Source organism: Sordaria macrospora, chromosome 5 (assembly GCF_033870435.1).
Source record: "Sordaria macrospora chromosome 5, complete sequence".
NCBI lineage: Eukaryota > Fungi > Ascomycota > Sordariomycetes > Sordariales > Sordariaceae > Sordaria > Sordaria macrospora.
This window is the reverse complement of record NC_089375.1, coordinates 1,851,020-1,868,552: the sequence shown is the minus strand read 5'-3', so window position 1 is coordinate 1,868,552 and position 17,533 is coordinate 1,851,020. Positions and strand designations below refer to the sequence as shown.

At 52.3% G+C, this 17,533-nt stretch overlaps 4 protein-coding genes and 2 non-coding genes across 6 annotated transcripts; 2 read left to right on the top strand and 4 right to left on the bottom strand.

The window, feature by feature from the left end:
- Positions 1-787: 787 nt before the first annotated feature.
- On the bottom strand, positions 788-887 carry SMAC4_13806. Its single transcript has 2 exons — positions 850-887; positions 788-822 (listed from the first exon to the last, which is right to left on the bottom strand). It is a non-coding gene; the product is annotated as a tRNA-Gly (tRNA).
- Positions 888-2,457: 1,570 nt separating this feature from the next.
- On the bottom strand, positions 2,458-5,094 carry SMAC4_04196 (uncharacterized protein). Its single transcript, XM_003346716.2, has 2 exons — positions 4,248-5,094; positions 2,458-4,185 (listed from the first exon to the last, which is right to left on the bottom strand). The coding sequence occupies exons 1-2, from the start codon at positions 4,688-4,690 to the stop codon at positions 2,730-2,732; spliced, it is 1,899 nt and encodes a 632-aa protein (XP_003346764.1). The 5' UTR covers positions 4,691-5,094; the 3' UTR covers positions 2,458-2,729.
- A 3,031-nt stretch (positions 5,095-8,125) lies between these two features.
- SMAC4_04195 (uncharacterized protein) lies at positions 8,126-10,295 on the bottom strand. The gene is made up of 3 exons (XM_003346715.2): positions 9,914-10,295; positions 8,992-9,815; positions 8,126-8,910 (listed from the first exon to the last, which is right to left on the bottom strand). Exons 1-3 carry the CDS (start codon positions 10,098-10,100, stop codon positions 8,308-8,310), a joined length of 1,614 nt encoding a protein of 537 aa, XP_003346763.1. The 5' UTR covers positions 10,101-10,295; the 3' UTR covers positions 8,126-8,307.
- A 441-nt stretch (positions 10,296-10,736) lies between these two features.
- On the top strand, positions 10,737-12,366 carry SMAC4_04194 (uncharacterized protein). The gene is made up of 3 exons (XM_003346714.2): positions 10,737-10,773; positions 10,844-11,422; positions 11,490-12,366. The coding sequence occupies exons 2-3, from the start codon at positions 10,952-10,954 to the stop codon at positions 12,105-12,107; spliced, it is 1,089 nt and encodes a 362-aa protein (XP_003346762.1). The 5' UTR covers positions 10,737-10,773; positions 10,844-10,951; the 3' UTR covers positions 12,108-12,366.
- Positions 12,367-12,828: 462 nt separating this feature from the next.
- On the top strand, positions 12,829-12,923 carry SMAC4_13805. The gene is made up of 2 exons: positions 12,829-12,866; positions 12,889-12,923. It is a non-coding gene; the product is annotated as a tRNA-Gly (tRNA).
- A 466-nt stretch (positions 12,924-13,389) lies between these two features.
- SMAC4_04193 (uncharacterized protein) lies at positions 13,390-16,285 on the bottom strand. The gene is made up of 2 exons (XM_003346713.2): positions 15,488-16,285; positions 13,390-15,389 (listed from the first exon to the last, which is right to left on the bottom strand). Exon 2 carries the CDS (start codon positions 15,073-15,075, stop codon positions 13,588-13,590), a length of 1,488 nt encoding a protein of 495 aa, XP_003346761.2. The 5' UTR covers positions 15,076-15,389; positions 15,488-16,285; the 3' UTR covers positions 13,390-13,587.
- Positions 16,286-17,533: the final 1,248 nt, after the last annotated feature.

The window sequence follows — 17,533 nt, the reverse complement described above, 5'->3', positions numbered from 1 at the left end:
CTGCCTGCCTTATCCGCCCTCCAAGATTCCGTTCAAGCAAGCCCATGCAGATATCATCGGAGTCTATATTCCTAGGATACCCTCACCGCCGGTGCAGTACAGGCCCCATGTTGACACCCTCAGTCATCGTCATGCCTTGGGCTAGAGAAAAAGCATTGATACGACCCCTACGCCATTATTCCAGCTTAATTCATTCCTGATCTTCCATTCTGATCTTCTATCAAAGGCCTGCATAGCATAAGAGAAGCAGCACCAAAGTGCCAGAACAACATTGAATTTCTCCCTAGATGCCCCATGATGAAGATATATCAAGGATTCTGTCGCGTATGATCAGGTACCTAACTACGATTAAGTAGACGGGGTTGGAAATGGTCATGGCAGTCAGTGTCCCGCTACCTACTCTCTGAAGAGTCTACATTTGTTCACGGCTCAATGTTTCCGTAGTCCGCCAAGATTTCGAGCCTGTGTGGCTTTCTCCTTTAAGCTGAAAGAAGTAAGTGGCACTCTCTACCGTTCATCATGAACATGGACATCGTCCTTTGACTTCATAAAAGTTACTTACATTGCCGTTGATGCTTGCTCACGCGAGAGGTATGGCAGGCAATCCAGCTCGTTATCCAAAACGTCCGACGGCGATAGATAGATGGACACTCGACCGTAATAGCCTAACACATAGACTTGAAGACTGATTGACCATGAATTGACTTGACCACATACCTAGGGATGATCTGTTATTTCTAGAACATATTATCTTCAACATGGAGAGCAAAAAGGAAGCAAAAGAAGATGCGCAGTCCGGGGTTCGAACCCGGGCCCCTCGTTATTCTTCCACTGCAGTTGAGGGAGAACTGGGAAACGAGAGTGCTAAACCACTACACTAACCGCGCTTTTTCTGGTGGCTTGTTTGTTGAATGTCTGGTATGAAAGGGGGGGTTCTAAAGGGCTGGGATGGAAGATACGTAGAGAGTAAGGCAGGTTAGGGAAGGTGCGGCGACGCAAGTGGGAGTGTTGTTTGCTGAGTGTCCGGTGTCGGATGTGATTTGGATGGGTGTGGGCTGCCGATGAGGAAAGAAGGAAGGAAGGATGGAAAGCACGTTGCGTGGAGGAAGGGACGAACGGAGGGTAAAAGGAAGGAACGAACGTTCGGAGGAACGGGTGGGGTTGGAGGAGGGGTACCTTATTTGCCCTTGGTAGGTAGGTAGGGAAGGAGCGATGGAGATGAGAGGGCTTGAGCCGTTGAGCCACTCCGGGTCCGAGTGGAAGCACCTCTGGCTGGATAGTGGCATAAGAAAGCAACCAAGCAAAGTTGATCCTACGTACAAATGACAGTGAGAAGCTGGGAAAGATTACTTCACCTCTAAGAAACTTGCGCATATGACAGCGAGACCCGGTGTTTTACTTATGATTTATCGTGAAGTGTCGTGTCCACAGTTCAATGCTGTTGTACCTGTCGAGTTTTGCGCTGATGGAAGTGGTCTTGTTCCCACGTCGTGAGATTTGAGCGAGGGTCCTACCTATCTACGATGCATGACCCAAAGGTCTAAAGACTAGACTAAGTATTTAGACACAATGGACGGGTTTGAGCGAGGCCGAAAAAGGTATCATGGAAAGTTGGCAATTTTCTCCCGTGTTAGCTAGCCCAAGGTGTCTCAATCGAGACACTCACAAGCCAAACGCTGACAACGGTCGCTGACCAGCAAGAAATCAGGGTAAAGAGGGAATGTACTGCTAGTAGAAACAGAATAAGGAGGAAAGGCAGAAGAAAATAAAGATAAAGGTTAGAGGAGTAGGAGAGATGCTAAGTACCAGAGAACAAGCTTCGTAGGAGGAATCATCTGCATTTAATAAGCCTTCATAACCACTTACTTTAGGTAGAGGGGTTGTCTAAATTTCCGTTCGAAGTAACGATGAGATATTGCGTTTCTTTTTCTTGCAGATGGCTGTAGTGTGATCAAACACGGTCATACAATTACTAACATCCCACACAAGCAAGCAGTTCCTACCAAGAGCAATATAAGCGCAGCAACGTGTCACTCCATTCACTTGTGTTCGGAGTCACCACCAGTTTGGAAACACCACCAGTTTGACTTATTGCTTCTTTATTCATCACTCTTGCCAGAGGCAGCCAGGCTAACCTAAGCTAAGCCGTACCTCTTCGCTATCTTCGTCCAATTACTACATTACTTAATGTCATCCACCTATCCACCTATCCATCCATCATCCCCAGCTCTTTTCTCTCAGCTTTCCACCTCTCAATCTTCTCTTTTCGAATGAAGATCAAAACTAAATACTGCTTCTCATGCTATGTGTGGGTATAGGTAATCAAGTCTCGCTTATAGTTGTTTCCAAACAAACAAGCCAGTCCAAGATATATGTAAAAAGAAGTGAAAAAAAGCCAAAATAAGATAGCAAAAAAAAAACAAAAAAACGCCGTTGTTGCTCGTAAAAAAAATTCCAGAATGATGCTTTTTGTTGCGTACGCACACCTAAGCCAGAAGAAACTTTTTTGTAATTCGTTTCTTCAGGATTTCGTATCATCTCTTGTCTTCATAAGACCGTGTGTGTTCGTGAATGTTGTGTGAACTGTCCTCATAAGACAGCTTTCGTCGGTATGTGTTTTGGTGTCCTCATAAGACCGGTTTTTGGTGACTTTGTAGTGTTGGGTATGGTCCTCATAAGACCATTGTTTTTGTGTTTCTTTTTGTGGTTGACCATCCAACTACCACCGCTTAAACAGCGTTAGTAGCGGCATCGCCACTCTTCCTGGGCACACCCGAAGGCTGCTCCTTCTCGCCGACGGCATGATCAGAGTTGGTCTCATCACCGCTCTCGTCCTCAACAGCAGCCCTGGGCGCGAAAGTGGGAGCGTAGGCGGATTTGGCGCGAATGCGAGCACCGTAGTAGAGGAAGATGATGGGGATGGGAACAAGCGCGGCGGCAACGCAGCCAAGCAGGGTGGAAGCCCACTCAATACCCATGCCCTTGAACATGTAGGTGGAGAAGAGAGGGAAACCGGCACCGGCGAGCGAACGGAGGAAGGTGTTACCGGCGATGGCGGAGGCGGCGAACATGAGGTACGAGTCGACCAGGTAGTTGAGGGCCTGGAGGAAGATGGAGGCCAGACCGAAGCCGGAGAGGATACCGGAGAGGGTGGGCACGATCCAGTGGACCTTGCCGCTGTAGCCAGACCAGCCGAACCAGAAGAGACCGGCGGAGAAGGCGACACCGCCGGCGATGACGCTGGGGAGACGCCACTCGGGGATGGGTACACCGTTGTTGGCGTTGAGCTTGCGCATGTACCACGGCTGCTGCAGAAGGATGGTGACACCGGCGAGGATCTGGCCAGTGATCATGCCGAAGAAGGTGAGGCCGGCAACACCGGGGGTCATGCCGTAGACACCCTGGAAGACCATGGGGTAGGCCGTCAGGAAGAGGTACAGGATACCGTAGATGAAGGACATGTAGATGGAGAGGAGGGCGACAATGGGCTCGCCGAAGAGCAAGCGCATGGGACGCGAGAAGTTCTTCTGGATAAGCTCCTTGAAGTCAATCTCGATTTCCTCCTGCTTGGCGTGGATGCCCCAGTTGAGGGTGCGGCGGCGGAGCTCGGAGGCCTTCTTGACCAGAATCTGGGGAGGGTAGGTCTCGTTCATGAAGAGGAGATCCAGGCCGAAAGCGAGGAAGGCCATGAAGGAGACAATGTACTCAGTCCAGCGCCAGCCAAGGTACGAGGTCGAAATGAAGCCACCAATAAAGGGAGCCATCATGGGACCAGTGAAGACAGTCATGGAGAACAAGGTGATGGCAATACCTCTCGTCCTGTTATCGAACATGTCCGAGAAAACAGCAGCGACGACAGCCAGCGGGCAAGCGCCGAAGAAGCCACCAAAGAAGCGAGTGATGAGGATGGTCTGGAGGTCCTTGGCGGTAGCGGTGGCGATACTGAAGATCGCCATACCGAACATGCCGATAACCAGAGGAAGCTTACGGCCCTTCAACTCGGACAGAGGCGCCCATAGTGTCGGACCAGTAGCGAAACCGAGAACGTAGAAAGAGACACCAAGAATACCGACGGTCTGGTTGACGTGGTAGATCTTGGCGATGGAGCTGGTTGCCGAGGAGAAGATGGACGAACCGAACGCAGCAACGAAGGTAGTATAGCCGAGAATAACGGCAGTGAAGAACCTAAGCGAGTCATGTTAGTCTTCTGATAGAAGGGGAACCGGGAAAGAGCTGTTTCAACCTACTTCTTCTTGATGGGCCAGTTCATGGCGTGCATGGGGTCGTCGGGACCGTCAAACTCGACCACATACTCATCCGGATCGGGCAGCTGGGGTGGGTAGGGTTTTCCGGCGCCGAAAGGGGGAAGAGGCTTCTCGGACCTCCTGCTTCTCGTCCTGCTTCCCCTGGTTCCTGTCCTCCCAACAGTGCCGCTGTGCTGACTCCTCTGGGTCTGGATGCGACTAAGCTCGGTAGGGTGCCTCTCAAGGTCGTGTTGTGTCGAAACACCGCTCATACGTCTCGCCCTCCTCTGCCTTTCCTCGGAAGACGTGGTAGAAACCGACGACGCCGACATGACCCTCTCAACCTCATCGCTACGGCGAGCGAGAAACGCCTGACCGGCAAACTCCTTGGGCGAGGCATCGATCTCGGCGGCCGCAATCTCGCGGTCGGCTTCGGTGAGCGTCATGGTGACTCCTGTGTATAAGCTTTGTGTGTTGTGGATGGTTGTTGATCGGGTTGCTGGGTAGCTGGGGGACCTGGCTGATGCCAATACCTAACCTATATGATAGGCAGGTGGCAAACTGGTTATAAGTTGACTAATGTACTTTTTGTTCTTTGTACACAAGATACACAGCAAGTGAGATAGATCCAAGTGAGATCGAAAACGGAGTAGTGAACTGGGGACCTGATGATGGACCTCGGCTCGGGACGATAGTCGATCAACAAGCCAACAGACTAGACTTGTAGTAACTTTTTATTCCTAAACTGGAACCTGATGGGGGAAGGGGGTACTGTAAGGTGAAGTGAAGAAAAAGGTCAGGTTTCAACTACAGACTAGAAAGGAAACAAAACCAAAAAGTCGTTCATCCGGGGAAGGAGAGGAAGGTAAGAGGGGATCCCTTGCCGTATAAATAATGAATGACGTGCACCACCTGGAGGCACTCGAAAGGGACTTTCTCTGGGACCATCCTGACCATATCGGTACCTTTTTTCTTCTTCTTGGGCCTCCTGGCCAAGGACAGGCAGGGAACAAGGGTTTTTGTCACTACAGATCCACAGCCAGCCCACGGTGCCCACAGTTTCCACAAACTGGAGCCTGGGCTTTCAGAGATTTTCGCAGAGGGATTCGTGACGGGTGGTGGGTGCAGTGTGTGTTATGAAAGGGGCCCGGGACTCGGCACTCGCCTCTGTCCCTATCACCGGTTTCTGTGGCACAAGAACACCCGTGACTGGCGCCCGGGCGGTTCTTCGGTTGGTGCTGCAGTGCTACAGTACAGGGAACCATCAGCAGGAATGATTATGATAGCAGAGATCCCAGCTGCCAGAGAAAGAAGCCGCGGTTGGCCGGCATCCCCGATCCTGCCAACCTCATGTTCAAGAAAAGAAAAATAAGATTTGCTGCAGGAAAATAGGATGAACTGGTGCGAGGCTATGAGGCTCGATTGAAACCCGCCGGCAAGATTGGCGTCAATGCTCAATGCTACCAACGCTACCACTGCATGTTCTTCGACATTGTTCTGTTGCAGATGGGTGGTGACTGGTGGGTGCTGTGAATGGATGATGATGGACCGATGGCAAAAAAGAAACAAAAAAAAAGAGTGTGGCAGTGGCGGGGCATCATCATGGACAAAAAAGACGGGAAGACGGGACTCCGTCACTCCGCATGCCGTGTGCTGCACCCATTATAAATCGCCCAGCCTGCGATCGTCGACTGGAGCACTGGAGCCTCCCTCAGTTCATCTCCGCGATGCGCTGATGGGAGGCTGGAACATGGATTCTTTTTCAACCCTTCGAATGGCGGTGTCAGGCCCCAACTCCCAAATGGAAGGCCCCAACAAGTGCAGCAAAGCAGCAACGAACAAAAAAAAGATCTTCACTGTTTCTCCTCGCCCGAACTCCACAATGGGGCAGCAATTGGGGATTGATGAATGATCACGACAAAGGGAACTGGATGTGCAGCAGCGGCAGAGCTTACAAAAAATAACCCCAACACCAACACAGCTGGTGGAGTCCCCACACACACAAGCTTCGTATCTCGAACCCATGATCCAGCTCGAGTCTAGGTGAAGAAGTACAGGGATTCCAGTCCTCGGAACGGTAAACCTCTACACAGTAGAAACTAGCGGCTTCAAGATAAGCCCACACCCGACCGGTCACCCATCCATCGGGACCGCATCGGGACCACTTTTGGGAAGACCTACCGCCAGACCAGACCGCAGCCTAGGCAGCGTACGTGGAATGGCGGAATGGGACATTACTCATCCAGGGGTTTGTTGTTGGCGTTGTGACGGTCGACGGATATTTTTTTTAAAAAAAAGAAAAAGAAAAGACCAACAACCAATTGCCGGTAATGTTTCGAGGTCGTGCTTGTGCTTGTGCTTGTTAACGAGAAAACTCCGGTTGCAGCTTGAAGGTGTTTTGTTCTGTCATCGGCGGTGATACTGATGCTCGTATTTGGGGCTTTGTTCCATTGTTGCGAATGATATTTCCCCCGTTGTTCCCGTGGGACTGTTGCAAACCGAACCCGCCGCGGACTGCCGGTTGGCTTCCCCAGCTCCAGCGATCACCTAATAAACAAAGAGGACGTCTGGATGTTGTGCTTGCTCCGAAAAGAGTCTATGACCCGCTTTTGGATTTGTCAGTTTTCATGCTGTGCGGTGCGGTGTCTGCTCTGCTAAGACAATCGCCAATCGAATCGGGCCAGTAAGGATTCCCCGTGTGGGCTTTTTTATATCCGGAAGCCGATGGAGGGAGGTGTGATCTTGACACGAAAACCGACACACACAGCGTTGACAGGACGGCTGACATTGACAGTGCTTGGCCTTCTCGAGCTTCTGTCTTGGCTTCTTGGGTTGTTCGTTCTTGACTTCTTGTGCTACAGTGCTACCGAGGCTGCGAAATTACGTCAAAGGGTTTGAGATGTACACTATGCAAAGGCTGTTGAAAGTGGTGACACCCAAGAGTGCGGCTGTGGCTTTTGTTAGGACAGATCCGTGTCCCGTCTTGTCTTGTCTTGTCGCTTGTCTCGATCGCCGTCTGGTATCATGACCACTCTTTCTCCAACAAACTTCCCCAGATAATCCACGCGGTGAATCCATTGCCGGACGCCGGGATGGAAGCCGGTGATGTTGCTGCATGGAGCATGGAGCATGGAGCATGGAGCATCCAAAATCTATCGGTGAGCAATGAGCCGAACTTTTTGTGTGCTTCCGTCTGTCTGAACGCAGGAGCGGAATAGGCCGAGGCTTGGCCGCGCCGGAATTGAACCCACTCGGACCATTTGCATCCACTTCCATCTTGTCCACTTTTCCCGTTCTTCAAAAAATTGAATGCAGGAGAAGGACGGGAGATGCAACGAGATGTGACGAGAAGATGCCAAAATGAAGCGGTGCCACGGCGGCTGAGCGGGTGCCAAGTTGCCAAGGAGAACATGCAGCTCCAACGTCGGGTGGCTCCGTTCTCTGTTTGGACTTCAAATCAACCATTGAGGCTCATGTGAATTTCAAATTCTTATTCGGGACTTTCTTTCTCTCCCTCTCTCTTTTGCGGCTTGGTAACCTGATTCACGCCACTGCATGATGCCATTCCCGACCGACGAACAAAGTTTCAAAATTTTTCCACTACCATGTGCGTCTTGCGTGGCCGGTTGTCCACTTCTTGGCAAGGATTTGGGCACAACCTGGCAGTTTTCAGCTTTCGGCCACGCTTCCGCCAATTGCCGTGAATAGCCGAGCGACACAAATAACAAAAGAACTTTTTCTCGCTGATACCATCGTCGCCATCCCAGTGGATGGGCTGGATGGGAAATTGACAAACAAAAAAATCCATCAGGCTAGCGTGGCACACGACTGGGTTCTAGGAGCGAGAGGCCTCACCGTTAATTCGGCTGTTGTCATTCGCTAGACAATAGCCGCCATGTTCAATCCAGATCTTTGATATTGTTGAAGATAAGATAGTATCTCCAGTTATCTTGCACGGCACGCTTCGCTCAAGTCTTCGTAAAAGTAAACAAAACAAAAAGGGGCAAATCTTGGCCAAGCTTCAACAAGTAACATGGTACACGCTGAATGCAACCCCTACCACCTACCGCACCCCCCAGTCATCTGCTTCTAGAAGGGTCGCCGCCTCTTCCAAGCTCAGCCCTGCGGTTTCAGGGTATACCCTCCAAATCAGGCCATAGCCAACCGCGCAAATTACTGCGTACAGGACAAACGTCCAAGACGGCGACAAGGCCTCCATCAGCGGCAGGAACGTCAGTCCAACCACAAAGTTGGCGCTCCAGTTGGTTGCCGTTGCAACACCACTGCCCACAGATCGCACATTCAATGAGAACAGCTCGCTCTGCATCCACGGCACATTGCCCAGTCCGATGGCGTAGCCAGCCACGTAAAGCATGATGCTCGTCAAAATAATGATAGCCCCGCCCTGGGCTCCCGTTGTCGTGGGCGAACTGGTCTCTGAATCCGGAAGCTCAATGAATGAGAACCCGTAGCCAGCAAGCACCAGGCCTGCCATCATAAAGGGAAGAGACCAGAGAAGGATGCGTCTCCTTCCCACCCGGTCGATCAACACCAGGGCAACCAGGGTGAACGCAAAGTTGGTGACGGCCACGACCAGCGAGGTCAGGGTCGGTTCCGAGAACCCGATCATCGTGAATATCGTGGCCGAGAAGTACATGAGCGAGTTCTAGAGAAGTAATCACATTAGCACAAGTAACCCATCACACAAGGATGCACAGTGTCACGGTCACAGCCCGGGTGTACTCACAAATCCGCACAACTGCTGAAGTCCCTGGAGCAGACAAGCAATCGCCAACGCCCGCTTGTTCCTCCTCACCCTAAACAGTTCCCGCATAGCCTCCATCCACGCATTCACCGCACTGGTAGTCCCAGCCCCAGCCCCAGGCACAGCATGTCTTGTAGCCATAGCCTCCTCCCTGACTTCAATCTCGATATTCTTCAACACAGCATCCACCTCCCTCCTCGTCTCCGGATCCAGCGCATCATGCCCCGCCGCAATCCTCGCAATCACCTCCCTCGCCTCCTCCGACCTTCCTTCCTTGACCAACCACCTCGGGCTCTCCGGCATCCACAACAAGATAACCACCTGGACAACCGCCGGCACCGCGCCCAACCCAACCATCCACCTCCACCCCGTCGTCTCCGGACTGCCATACGTCCCAAAAATCCAGCCCACCACGTACGCCACCACCTGGCCAAGTGTGATAAACACGATGTTCATCGTCACCAACCTTCCGCGGTGCGTCGCAGGCGCCAACTCGGCAATGTACAGCGGCGTGACGAAGCTGGCGGCGCCGATGGCCACGCCGACCACCGAACGGCCGACGACCATCATCTCGACCGTGCGGCTGGCTGCTTGCAAGAGGGCGCCGATGATGAATAGCGTGTCGGCAAAGAGAACGACGCGCTTGCGGCCTCGGTCGTCGGCGAGCGAGGAGGCGAAGGGTAGGACCAGAAGGGCGAAGAGGGAGGTGCACGAGGTGATGACGGATTTGTCGAGCGAGGTTAGCGGGCGGTGCGAGAGGGATGTGCCGATGGAGACGAGGGTGGCGCTTATTACGCCTGTGTCATCTGGGGAAGAGGATGTTGTGTTAGTCTTGTGGTCTTTGTGTGTTATGTTTGACCGGCGAGGGTGCGGGTTGGTAGCACTGGATCGGGGAGTAACGTACAGCCGAATAGTAGACCGCTTATTCCGGCGGAAAATGTAAGTAGCCATATAAACAGGCCTGGTGGTGTTATGTTCTGTTTTCCTCCTCGGGATGCATGCGCGTGCTCGACATCGTGGCTGTCATTATGTTGGTCCCCCTCCGTCGACTGGGAGTTGGCGATCAAGGGCTCTTCTGGGTTGTCTGTCATGATGCCGTGTCGTTGTTGCTGTTCATGTCGTGGAACTGAATGTTACCAGGTGAGATTTGCTAGTCGTAAAACAACAGCGGATGGAGGTCTAGTACGGGGTGCGGTAGGGCTGAAGGATGATGATCTGTTGGCAAGCGATATTGAAGATGATGATGTACAGTAGTCGGAGGTCCGGTACCTTGCACTACCGACGACGTCTGACCCCAGACGTTCGGGAGTTCAATCCACATGTCATGTCTTCAGCAGCCGCAGAGGGGAAAGTCGCTGTTTCGAGCCACTGATTCGTTGCAGCAGGCACGATCTGCAGGGATGTTACAGCGGCTCAGTCGAAACGTGTGCCAGGGGTCCAGCGCTTGGGTCCGTGTGTTTCTAGCGTTTCACAAGCTCTGGGCTGTCTGGGCGCTGGCATGACATAAGAAATTGGAACACCTTGTTGGTCCCTCGGCGATGTCATCCCATCTGTCCTCCACTTCCTCTTCCGTCTCAAAAAGAAGCTCTCTGCATCATGCTCCCCAGATTTCCCCCGTACTGATCTTTAGTCTCGCTTGAACTTTTACCTCATACCAAGCTTAATCGCAACTCAATTGCTGTTTGCGCTCACGATAACGACGACGACGACGACAACAACAACAACAACAACAACAGCAGCAGCAACAGCAATATCACCACGTAGGTACGTCACTGTACCTCGGCATGGCACCAAGCTACTTATCCTCCTACACCTTTGACTAACAACCAACAAGTTTTACAGACCAACACAATCACTTCCTCCCGTCCTCAACACCCGACACTCGAACCAACATAACACCCCAACCAACTCCCGGCGACTCGCCGAAATACCGACAGACAACATGTCGTCGCCATACGCAATGCCGCCCCAGCGCGACTCCTGGTTCGCGCCCCTATCCATCGACCTGCTCGTCAAGGTCCTCAAAACGAGTTTCTTCCACCCATTTATCGCCTGGATCATCCCGCTATGCTTCCGGGCTCAAAACATGTTCTGGGACGCGCCACCAATGCTAGTCTCCATCGCATGGGCTTCCATAATCACCCTCAGCTGGATCTTCATAACCATCAACAACCGGATCGCCTACGGCTTGCCACGCGAAGTAGACCTGAGCGACGAGGTTATTGTCATCACGGGCGGTGCCAGCGGGTTGGGTCTGCTGATTGCCGAGGTGTATGGCATGCGCGGTGCGACCGTGGCCGTGCTGGATGTCAAGGAGATGGACAATGGGGAGGCGAGGGGCGTGACGTTCTACAAGTGCGATGTGTCTGATAAGGCGCAAGTTGCGAAGGTCGCGAAGGAGATTGAGAGAGATGTAAGCCTTTTTCTGTGTCCGGCAACTTTATATTTTTCAATCCTCCGGTGCTAACATCTACCAACAGCTCGGAACCCCCACAATCCTCATCAACAACGCCGCTATCGTCCTCGGCAAGCGCCTCCTCGACCTTAGCTTCGACGAAATCGACCGCTCCCTGACCACCAACCTTCTCTCCCACTTCTACACCATCAAGACCTTTCTGCCTTACATGGCCTCCTCCCAAACAGGCGGCACCATCGTCACCATTTCCTCCGTCATCGGCACCGTCGCCGCCGCCCAACTCTCCGACTACGCGGCCGCCAAGGCCGGCGTCTCAGCCCTGCACCGCTCCCTGACCGTCGAGCTGGCGCAGTCCCACCCCAACATCCGCACCGTCCTGGTCACGCCGGGACAGCTGAGCACGCCGCTGTTCTACGGGGTACAGACGCCCAACAGCTTCTTTGCGCCCGTGGTGGAGCCAGTGGACGTGGCCAAGGAGGTGATTGCGGCTATTGATGGTGGCTTGAGCACCCAGATTAGCATGCCGTTGTATGCAAGGTGGATTGATTGGTATAATGTCTTGCCCGTTGGGCTGCAGAAGATTGCGAGGAGGTTGGCGCAGGTTGATACTTCTATGAAGACGTTTGTGGGGAGAAGTAGGGGGTCAGCGGCGGCGGGTGGTGATGAAAAGAAGGGGCAATGAAGGAAGGAAGGGCGAGGTGTATGAATATCATGAAAGAGTAGGGGGATGTGTACTCGCGCTGGTCGCTTAAAAATGTGCAATGACACGGAGAGGCTTGTAAAAGGTGGCATGTTTGAAAGCGTGTAAAGATGGCATATCTCGCATCTCGCATATAGAAAATGTTCGGGTATGTGAACATACCGAAGAGCTATATAGGCTTAGTGAATGGTTGCATACGCTTTAGAAACCAAAACTCAGTGAGGTTTGGCTAATGTTTTCCCAGATAAGTCTTGTCTCAAGCCCTTGATCTCAAGCCGTTTCACCAAACACAGCAGCAAGAAGACTTGATTCTCACATGCTTGAGCAATCAACATGCATGGGGCCAAGCGAGGAAGGACCTATACATATCAGACAAAGATCCTGCGCATCAAATCACCTACCAGCCCTCAATCGCTGACATACAGACTACTTGACCTTTGTGTCTGGCTGATATTGTTTATGATTCAACACTCACTCATGAGCTCCTTGTCTAATCTAGAATGACCCTCTTTCCTACCCTCCTTCCTTCCTTCCTTCCCTCCTTCCCCCCTTCCTCTTCATCGGCAGCCCACATCCGACACCGGACAGCAAACAACTCCTGCCCGCCCTTACCACCGCGCCTTCCTTCCTAGAGCTCCCGTTACTTGCCCTTTATAGTCCAACCTTCCTTGCCACTCATTCACCAAGCAGAACCAAACAAAAAGCGCGGTTAGTGTAGTGGTTTAGCACTCTCGTTTCCCATTCCTCCTTCAATAGGAAGAATAACGAGGGGCCCGGGTTCGAATCCCGGACTGCGCAGTCTTTTTTGGTTTCTTTTTTGGTTTCTTTTGGTTTCTTTTTGATTCTTTTTGCTTCTTTTTGCTTGTTTTTGCATGTTTTCGATTGAGAGATTCATGAAGCATCCAGTCTGGATTGATAGAATACGGATCAGGGGCTAAACAAGAAAGGATGCTGGTGCTGAGGTCAGTGTTCATGGTCTAGGGGATTGTCATGATGTGATGGTGATGATTGATTGGTAAGTTGCCTGGAATGGAGCAAGACCTCAACTTCAATTTGACTCCTGGGAGGTAAATTAGCTTGGCTTCCATGATGGTACCGGAGCCATGACTTCGAAATGCTGCGGAGGTTGAGGAAGATGAGATCTACTCAGATGGTGGTATTGGACCCAATGATGAGGGTATTTTTGAGATAGGTATTTGAACAGGGACGTCAGTCCAGTCACTCAGCGACAAAGGCATTGGAAATACTTGGGCAGGTATAACATAACACATAGTTGTGTACTGTTGATAATCATCTATGCTACCTCGACATCAACATCTTTCAATACGTCAGCACCATTTCCACATTACCCAATGCTCATCCACTTTTCTTCTTCTCTTTCCATCTTCGTTCCCTCACTCACCGGCTCACCCATCACCGACTCACCCACCACAGTAATCTCGCCAATTATTATCACCTGGACCTAACTCCCAGCAGCAGAAACCCCAAACAGCGCCGTCCCCGACCCGCCACTCCCATGTCTCCTCTCCCTCCACGACTTCGTCAAGCTCAAGCTTGTCAGGCTTGTCTGAGAACTAGACCTGCTCATTCTGCGGTAATTAGAGCTAGCACTGACGCCACCGCCGACGCCACGAGGATTAGCCGTGGCTTTGGCCGTGGCCTTTTCCGGTTTTCTCTTCAGCCTCCCCGCTAGTTTCGAGGCCGAGCTCTGATGGACGAGAGCAGCGGCGGGCGCAGGAGTGGTCGCAGGAGTAGCCGCCTCTGGAGGGTGATGATGACTGGAGATACTGCCACTCCTGCTTTCGTTGTTATTATTGTCGCCGTGGCTCCCGCTACTGCTAACGGTGCCATTGCCACTGCCAGCGTAAAGAATCCTCTTCCAGATCGTATGTCCTGCTTCTCCGTCCCCTTGTCCGTGTCCATGTCCATTGCCATTTCCGTCTTGATGGTGATCACCCCTTGTTCTTGAACCACACCGGCTCTGGTTCCGGCTCTGGCTTTGAGCCCGGGTGCTACTCTGACTCCTTGGAGCAGGCATACCTCTCGAAGTAGAAACGCTTGCGCGCGGCTGCGGCTGCTGGTGCTGCTGGTGATGCTGAGTAATAGTAGAAGCGGAACTGGCAGTGGGAGTCGCGGTCCTAGGCCTCGTAGGAAGCGATAGCGTGGCCGAGGACATGGACGATGGCACTGTAAGTAGCTGTTTGGGACCGCTGGCTCGGCTGCTTGTTCTTCTTTGTCTTGGTTGCCCGTTCTTGTACTCATGACTGTTGCCCCTGCTGTGGCTTTGGCCTCCTCCTATGCTGCTGAAAAAGCCATGGGGAAAGCCAAAGGAGGAGGAAGAGGTGGAAGAGCGAGAAGACGTGGAATGCGACCAGCGGGAAGCGGATGCCATGTCAGAGATGGAAAAGGAACGAGATCCTAACCCGGGGACAGGGAAAGAAGTTGACGCTGCTGATGGTGACCCTGATGTCATCGAAATAGCACTGTTGCTCCTCATCCTGCCGCCGTACATACTGGGCGTCGGGGTTGTCTGCTTCGGAGTTCTCGTCGGAGATGGAGTTTTGGTCGTCAACCGGCCTAGAGGGGACGGGCCGTGCCCATGCACACAATGCGGTTCGTCAATCCCACACCCTTCTCTCAAAGCCAAATAAGTGCCTCCTTGCACTTCCAGCGCAGTTTTCCGTTGCGTTGGATCAGGGTTCAGCATCCCTTCCATCACTTTGACCATCATGCCTACACCTTCCAGGGCATCCTTCTTTTCACCGTATCCGTGATCGCTCCCTTCATCGCTGCTGCTGCTTCCACTTGCTCCATGTCCATGTCCATGTCCCAAACCCATATGCAGGCCTAACCCACTAAAATGCAACTTGCTACCTATCCCGCCAAACGTGTGTTTCTTCTTTTTAGAGACGGCAACCTTCTCTTCGGCCGCTCTCACCAACGCCGCCATCCAGCTCTTTACCTGGTCCAGGTTTCGATGGAAACTCGAATCCGGTAACGCACCCCCTCTCCCCGATGTTTTGTGTTTGGGGTTAGCCGCGCGGTGGGCGGCGAAGGCACGGACACCATTTTGCTTTTTGAAGACGAGAAAAGACAGAATGTCGAGGATAATGCAGGACAGGGCGAAAATGTCTGCTTCTTGGAGGGCTTGGAGGTGGTGAGTTTGCGAAGACGTAGGGGAGGAAGGGGAGGGCAGATGGTAGTTCGGCGCCGGGGAGGTATGATGGAATGGCCATGAAGGTGATACGGGGCGCGAGATTGAAGCTGAGGTAGAAGGTCGGGCAGCATGGCTGGTTACCGTGCCCCTCCGACTTTCTGGTGAAATGTTCGCGGCCGTGGATGGTTGTGTAGGTCGGTGATACCGCGCCAGCTCAGGGGCGGCGTAGTCGTATGCTTCCTTGTCGAAGTGTTGTGCTTGGCCCTTGTCTGTTACTGGTCCAGTAGGATTAGTCCTGGTATGAAAGTCGGCCAGAACAGGGAGATTGTTGTGTTCTGCTAGAAAAATGTTGCTCGGCTTTACGGCGCCATGTGCCAATCCCTTACTGTGCAGCCAGCAGACGGTGTCGACTAGACAGTGGATCCAGTTCATTACTAGCCGCCTTTGTTGTCCTTTTTCGAGATGTTTGACGGAGGATGGAAGGGTTCCGCTGCTCAGTATCGACTTGAACGTGTGCTCCGTCGTAGCGGGTGTGAAAAGCATATAGCCGTTTCCGAGATGTGTGTAGGATGCGAAGTAACGGGCCAGGTGCTCGTTGTGTAGGTTGAGACACCTGATAGCCACGACCTCACGGAGGAAGTCCTCCCTCATCATCATCGATGCGTATCCCGCCGTCCCTTCTTGTCCACCCGACTGTTGTTCTTTCGACCCGATCAGTGGCACGCGTCGTCGAGTGAACACCATTCCAGCCGGCTGATCGGCTAGCGTAACCCTATCCTCCACAGCGGTCGGCTTTTCACCAGCACTCCCACCTTGCCCGAGGCCAAATCCAGCAACATGACCCGTAACCACTTGTTGGACATGCTGAAGGCTGCCCTTTCTAACCCCAGTCCTGTAACCCTCTGGGCCGCCGAATGCTGAGACTACCTCGACAGGAACCTCTTCTTCCTCAGCAAACTCCACACAATCCCCTTCATTGATATCTCTTAACAAATACCGCCATTGCCTCTCATAAAACCTCTTTTCCAACTTCTCATCTCGTGCTTCAAGCTCTCCCGTCAATGGCAGCTCGGGCAGCTGTTCCCTTGAAAATGGAAGTTGCAAATCATCCCACCCTTGGTCAAGGAAGCTGAATACTTGTGATGCGACGCCAAGATCGAGCAAAATGAGAAAGATGCGCCGGGCTCGAAGCTTGATGCTTTTCCAGTAGTCGTTGGCGCGGGAATGGTGTTGCGCAGCGAGGTGGGAGATGAGAAGGTCGAGAGTGACGGTGCTGGCGATTGTGCGTTCGGTGTAGAACATTGTTTGGTATTGAAGAGTGTCGTTACTTGGGCGATGCCGAAGGTCGATAAGTTGAACCTAGTATGTGGTTGGTTTTGTGCACATGCTTTCCCGCTCTGGCAGATATGGAAAGCAACGCATGTGCTGTGACGGTCGGGCGAAGAAAGCAGAACCTTGGCTGAATTTGATGTCGTTGAAGAAGACTTGTAATGAAAGACATATATAGGCACGCATCTGTGTACCTTGGTTCTCTTTTAGGCGTCAAAAGATAGATGCCCATCACACAACATCATGCAACCCTTCATCCCTTGACATCCATCCACATGTTTCGACTGGAAAACAGGTGCTTCTTGGATGAATCCCGACCACCAAGAATTTCTTATCATGGCATGGGTAGCTAGGTAGCGGCCAAACCGGCGATCCAGATCCAGCTAAATGGTCAGAGTTGAGCTCAGAAAGTGACAAAGGGACTGTCTTTGGAACGGAAACAAGGGGGCGTAGGGCGGGCAACCGGACGGAAACACCCTGAAGTATAAAAGATGTGACAATTTCTGGTATTGTAGAGGTGCATGCTCAGCCATCTTTGTGAATGAGCCGTCAGGACATGGAATGTTCCCGTTACTCATCCTTGACAGGCGATGACTGTAAACGAAAACAGACAAGGAAGGAAAGAAAGGAGATACCCTGGTAACCGCTTGGTTGGGTCTGTGGCGGTCGTTCTCAAGCAGACGATATCAGTAATCAGTTCCAGAACTATAGAAAAGGATCAGCTGCTGCTCTCTCTTTCTTCAACTAGCTGCCTCTTTTCGTCATGGTGAGACAATGATCATTAGATGGCGGACTGGACGGGACGGGACGGGATGGGATGTCCTGGGAGCCTGGATGAGCCAGCCAGCCGAACGTTGCTTGTTTAATTTCCCGTCGTGAGAAGCTGGAGATACGGTGTTGGATGCATTGCAGTGTTTTTTGA